At 44.0% G+C, this 6,824-nt stretch overlaps 1 protein-coding gene across 1 annotated transcript in view; it reads left to right on the plus strand.

Annotated features, from left to right (window-relative positions):
• The window catches only part of LOC115329799 (chymotrypsinogen B-like), a 48,534-nt gene extending 47,901 nt beyond the window's left edge, over positions 1-633 (plus strand). Inside the window, exon 6 of the mRNA XM_040212046.1 lies at positions 388-633. Within this exon, the coding sequence (XP_040067980.1) occupies positions 388-633 (246 nt within the window). The remainder of the gene's footprint in view (positions 1-387) is intronic.
• The last annotated feature ends 6,191 nt before the right edge of the window (positions 634-6,824 follow it).

Below are 6,824 nucleotides of genomic sequence, written 5' to 3' on the forward strand. Positions count from 1 at the left end.
ATATTAAAAAAAAGCTCGGATTTAAAATTCATGATTTAAAAATATATCCTGAGTTTAAAGCAGGGTACTCAGTATTACATCGCACGTTCAACGTTGAGGTTTCTTCACCATACAGAATGTGTTAATGGCGCGCAATGACCTCTCTTGCATCATAATCCATGAAACAATTTAATGTTTTATTTCAAGATAACTTTATTTTCACCCAAACTTTATTTTCGCCAACTCGCCCAATTTATAGGACTGGTGGCCGCTGAAAAAGAAAATTGTTCCGGGACCTTAGGCAAAGCGCATTTTTCCAGCGGCTACTGTAGTCGCAGGGCGCGAATTTAGCACCATTTAATTACCTTCGGTAGTTTTCCTTATATTATATATATGTTCTCTTTCCAGGGAGACAGCGGAGGACCATTAGTGTACGAAAATAATGGAACGTGGTTCCTTTTTGGTATTCACTCAGGAGGAGATCAGGATTGCTATAATCCCAAGGGGCCAGGAATGCATATCGATGTGTCATACTACGTTTCATCGTTTATTAAGCCCTTCATGAAGCTTGGCAACAACACCGAAGGGGGAAAACATATATGCGCCACATACGAGGATCATATACAATGTGTAGCACAATTGTATGCGTCTTAAAACGAGTCTGTAGAACACAATTCAAAAAATGAATAAAAAGTGTTAGTGTTGATCCACTTCCGCACGTGGAAAATCTTTGACTGCTTCAAATTTGTGTTATAAATAGACGGCGACTGGCGATCTTGTGTGTGATATACTTGACGGCGCAAAGCGCCAACGCATTTAAAGCCAGAGGAGTTGCATGTACCACTATAGCAATTATATTCCGCTATTACACTTTATATTCAAATATAAGAAACGCAGAACGTGTCGCGCCCCGATCATCTGAATATCGATTCACAACCAATGCGGTTGCAGTATTATTCGATAAGAACTCAGAAGGAGCAATTGCAAAATCAGAAGCGTGGACATTGAGCCACGCCCTAATTTCTTACTCTGCCAGGGCTTGTGAACATGCTTAGCGCATCTAAATTGCTCTACATCATTATTTCATCCAAACACTTCTTTTCATGGGAGAGTGCTGCTCAGGAAAGGGCGAGGCTAAAACATAAATTTGTACATTAAATTCAAGTGGGCGCTGTAATGCTAAGCTTCACATTAATCGTTCCCGCTTCTTGCTCAGTGTTTTCAACGCCAAAATTTCTTAATAGGCACACTTCCTTACGATGTAAATTTTCGAGTTTTCATATATAAACGAAAGTGATGGGATAACGAGATTTATATGAAAAAGTAGACGTATGTGTACTTTGGGATAAATCTCCTCACTATTTTTTTTTCTGCGCAGCTCTTTGTCGATGCGCAAACTTATTTCCAGCATACATTCACAGGAAAATTTGCTCGATCAACAGATCTTGACAGAGAGCAATTTTCTCACAATGAATTCGGCAGCGTATATAGGATGTCCCAAATCAAGCTTTACAGGTAAAATAAAAAGGAAATAAAAAAAAAAAAACTGAAAGCCGTTTACAACTCCTGTAACGCCGGATTAGAGCGCAGCCCCTGCGGAAAAGGATGGAAGGGTACTGAGGGATAGGATGAAAGGGTACTGAGGGACAGGTGACTCACTGAGGTCACTTGACCTCAAGGTTCACGTGACCTGATGGGGTCACGTGACATCATGGAGGTCACGTGACCTCAGGGGGCAGCCCTCGTGACCCTCGTGAGGGTAACCATCGTGACCCTCGTGAGGGTAACCCTCGTGAGCCTCGTGAAAATAACCCCCGTGACCCTCGTGAGGGGAGCCCTCGTAAGGGTAACCCTAGTAACGCTTGTGAGGGTAACTCTGGTAACCCTCGTGTAGGTAACTCTCGTGACCTTCGTGAGGCTAACTCTCATAACCCTCGTGAGGGTAACTCTCATAACCCTCGTGACCCTCGTGAGGGTAACCCTCGTGACCGTCGTGAAAGTAACCCTTTTGAGGGTAACTAACCCGTCGTAACCCTCGTGAAAGTTACGAGGGTTACCAGGGTTACTCTCACGAGGGTTACGAGGCTATCCTCGTGATCCTCGAGAGGGTAACCCTTGTAAGAGTAACCCTCGTAACCCTCACGAGGGTTACGAGGGTTGTGCGTGGTTACGCCGACGCCGACGCCGCTCAAGGCGCAAACGGGCGCTTAAGAGCTGCGCTCTTAAATTTGAGATGTACGCGAATTCAATCATTGCGCGTGCTTTATGCTCGGAGCTATGCAAAAAAAGTGCAAGAATAATCGGGTTCGACAACCTTGTAATTCACAAAACAAATATAATTACACCTTTTAAATTACATGCCTATATGGGAAGCAGCAAGGCGGCCGTATTCCAAGTTTACTGCATGTTGTAGAATTTTCTAACCAACCTGCGTTGAGGGGCATCCTTTTCCACATTTTCCCCTAAATTCGGCTAATTATAGGCAGACAAAACTGCGAAGAAAAATTCAAAAACCCTTTCAGGTTTGAGTTAGGTCTTGGTGTATAATTAATTTTGTTCGCCCACTGAGTTAGAGAGAAGCAGTTATTAGCATCGCCCCGTTTTCATACGGAATATCATACGCAAGTACTTCCGTCAAACCGGAGAATGTGTTGCGGTTAGGGGCGTGCGCTGAATAATTCAGATTAAGTAGAAAATTTGGTGACATATCTGGGAACATGGGCATGGTTCCGAGAATTCTACAGATAAAAGAGTCAAAAATGCGTCCGCCTTGACATTTTCTGCGGGAAGGGATACCCTATTCACACAAATCAAAAAGTTAATTATGTACTTGAAGATTATTGCTAACTTAAAGGTTAAAATTATTCTTGCACGAACTTTCCACCTGGAAAGATATCCTAGGTACAAAAACGCATTTAGCGTGCGCTTTAAGGATTTTTCCTTAGAGTTAGTCAAACTTAATTTTGAATTAAGGTCTACTGCAGCACTGTATACCGCAACGCTCGTATAGTATAACAGTATATTAAGCACACAGCTATATCGATCTTGTAACTACTATTCACTATTTAAAATAGCACAAAAGAGAAGGGACAAAAACGAAGAAGCCTACAGGACCAGCGTGCTCGTCTCGCTTAATTGATAGACTAAATTAGAGTATGTGGAACGTGAAGTAATTTAATGTCAAGTGAGAACCAATCCAGAAATTCAATTTCCCCGCTAAATTCAGAGAAAAAAATATTTCATGTCACCTGAATCCAAGTGACCCATACGAAGGTGCTTGACACTCTAAGCACGATTCGACGAACCTGGCAAAGTTACGTCTACGCGACGAAGAGTGTAGCGGAGAAAGCGGTTGAGGAAGCACCCCCGGCTCTTCCGACGAACGTCAAGAACCCAACGGCAGCCAACGAGGCCCAAACAGCTACCGGCGAGCCCGCTTCTGCAGCTCCCTTGAGTTTGGACAACGCGAGTCTGAGTTCTGTTGCTCGAACTGCGTCCGAAGATGGCTGGACTACAGCTCGTAAACAACAAAGGCCCGCAGTTCGCAGTGGTGCCAGCAAGTCAACGTGACTGACCACCGTTCCCCGGGGCCCTGCGCAGAAAAGCACTCTTCGTCCCAAGGTTGCTCCCGGATACATCCATAAAAGATGCCGTGAAGTTTGTGTCTGACGTGCGATGGACGATGTGCTCGTCTGTACAAGGCTCAAAAGCAAGTTTTCTTCATATTCATCATTTCATGTCTTAGTCAGTGCAAACAAGTTCGATCTTATTAACGACCCATTAGTTCGGTTTGAGGGGTGTCTTTTTCGTCATTTTTGGGGCACACTAAAAACAGACGAACTCGAAATTGCGGCCACGTGAATCACTCAAAACGTTCTCGGTTTACTATCAAAATGTAAGAGATATCCGCACAAAAACCGTCAAATTTTTCGAAGGGGCTCTGCTTCCAGATCATGGTGTGTTTTGCATTTCAAATACCATGTTGACGTGCGATATCCCATGATCTGAATACTTTTCTTGCAACTACTGCACTTTTCGTAGCGACCGCAACTATAAAGCTACCGCTCAGATATATGGTGGGGTGTAGTGATAGCTCTACGTAAAAATATTACTGCACTTCGACGCTTGGATCTTGAAAGTTACAAAGAACGCGTATGACTTGAGGTAAAAGCGGAAGGGTTGGAAACATTTCTAATCGGTAATTATTATTTACCGCCGTCTCTCAATTTTCAAGATTTCGGGCAAGTTTTTGATGCCTTGTCGGACAAACTAGACCCTACTAACTTTAATATCGTTCTTCTCGGCAATTTCAACGTGCCTGGTAACTCGTGGAGTAGCGATTCCTTAGCCGCCAGCTGGCAAAAAAGCAATCAGTTTTTTTTTTCAATTACAATCATCTATATCGCGGTGAGGTTCCCCTAAATGACTAGAGTAATGATTTAGACGGTTGTTTTCCACTAATCTTGAAGCTTATAATGTTACTGGTGTTAGTAGCCCAGTCGTTCCAGTTGATGTGTGGCATGTCTCATCTTCCCTTAATCTTGAAGTGCAAGTTGTACCTGTCAAGAAGATAAACACATGTAGGTTCGATGACGCCAATGGCTCTTATCTCGACCTCTACGGTTTTTATGCTACGTGCGCTTGGGATGACGTGCTTCGCTTAGATTCCGTCTACGAAGCCGTCGCCGCTTTAACGGAGGAAGTGCTGAACAAAATGCAAAGCTTTATGCTAAAATAAGATGCTCATTGACCCAACAAATAACCTCTTCTCCTCCCCCCGGCCCCTGGTTTTCCCACGAACTGAAACGTTTCATGCGCAAGAAATTGCATTTACATTGTCCAGGCCGCCCTACGAATTGCGACGAAGTTTATGCCAGGTTCAAGATATGCAAAGCTACTGTTAAGACTCTGTAGAACTTCGGAAACAAATCTTATCGAAACCACGTTGAAGGCAACATTTCTAAGCGTCCCCATGATTTTTGGCGTTTAGTTAAAGGGGCACTGACACATCAAAATCATTAATTTTTTTATTATCCGAAACGATTGAAAATGATGCCGGGACATTACCCTCAAAATTCGAAACTTAGGAATTCAGTATTTTTGAATTAAAAAAAAAAAATTCAAAATGCCGAATTTGAAGTTCCCGCGTGATCCGCGCCAGTGCAGTGAGTCAAATTTTGCGGTCTCCTGCGACTCGACTTTCTTTGGGACCTCCGTTGCCACCGCGACCCGAAGCGAGGAGGAGGTGACCAGACGGGATAGAAGGGCGCCGGCGCGGGAAAAAACCGGTTTCTTCCCCGACTCACCGATAAGCCTCTGCTCGAGCGCCGCCAAGTTTTGCGAGAAAGAATACAAATCCAGGAAGCGACATCACACCAAAATCTGATTTTTGGTATTTCAAAAAGAGGGGCCGTAGTGCGTTTGCAATTGCGTTGAAAGACATGTTTTACGATTGCACCTCCAAAGCTTCTAAATTTCCAGATTTTTGACGTCACCGATCTAAAGAAGCAAGGAGGTGAGCGCGGGAAATATAAACGGCAAAAATAAAAAAGCGCGCGCGAAAGCTTTTTTTTTTTTTTTTTTTGCGATGCGGTTTTTTTGCGTGTGTATGACTATAACTTGCATCGTTTTAGACAATACAAAATAATGCGACCTTTGGGGCGCCAGTGCTCCTTTAAAATGCACACGTCCAATAAGCAGGCACTGACGTCACTGAAGATAGATGTAAAATATTCCACCGACCCTAAAACTGTGTGTAATCACTTCGCTGATTTTTTTTTCTTCCACCTTCTCATCGGCCACAGTTAATAGCTCAGACGTCTCACGTGCCGTTCAAGGCCACGCTCTACTTTTACTAAGCTACTTTTACTGAGTTACTAAGCAACGCTAATTTTTTTTTAACAAGAACATTGACTTACAAACGTTTACATAGTAGCATCACAGAAGGAAGGTCTATACCACATTAGAAAATTACCTAAAGTTCGAAAGATCGATCTTTAATGCGCGCTAGCACACCCGGCTGTGTCCTCTTCAGTGCCTTCGCAAATTGAGCAGCCGTAAACATGTGTCATTAGCTGTTTCCTCTTCGTCTCTGCAGTCGTGTGGACAGCCCTTCCCAGCATTTCAGTCCCTGCTCTGCTGCCTCCTTTGTCAGCGAAGTCACAAATTCAAAATCCGCCACAAAATGACATCATGCTAATTTGCCGCCTTCTACCATGTCCAGGAGGTCCGTCCATGACCGCCAAAGAGTCCATAGTCCTAAAAAAGTAATTATCTTCCACGCCCTGACGGAAGGATACTTCTCTAACTCTAGAAACTTCGCCTGCTCCCAACGCAAATATAATTCAATGCACAGTTCCGCTCTCAGCTCAGCCCAAAACAACTCCGCGTTCGTGTAGTATAGGAAACCATGATCCAAAGTTTCAGGGGAAAGGACAGAGAGGACAGTTCGTTGACCATGGCTCAAACTACCATTTTTCACCAACCAGATCTTTACGGGCAACGCCGAAAATGAAAACGCACAAAGACATTTTTCATTGCGATTTTCACGGGATATTTGCGGACCCGGTGAAACACGTCCATCGAAATGGCTGCGTCTCCCACATATGAGCGGTAAAGTAGAGGTGGGAATAACATGTATAGGGTGTCCAAGTACAGTGTTTTCCTTTTGTCCTTCTGCAGGTGCTTCCCTGAGAATCCGCTTCCGAAATACCTGAATGCTGCTGCTGTCTCTTTGTCATATCTCAGCACTCGTGCCAGAGAGGTATCTTTCACCCCTGCGAGCCAGTCGTGTGGGAAGCTGCCGCCAAGCTCTCGAAAAGAGGCTGTAATGAGCGCCTCTTTTG

The sequence above is a fragment of the Ixodes scapularis genome, unplaced genomic scaffold (assembly GCF_016920785.2).
Source record: "Ixodes scapularis isolate PalLabHiFi unplaced genomic scaffold, ASM1692078v2 PGA_scaffold1__304_contigs__length_218370807, whole genome shotgun sequence".
NCBI classification, from domain to species: Eukaryota; Metazoa; Arthropoda; class Arachnida; order Ixodida; family Ixodidae; genus Ixodes; species Ixodes scapularis.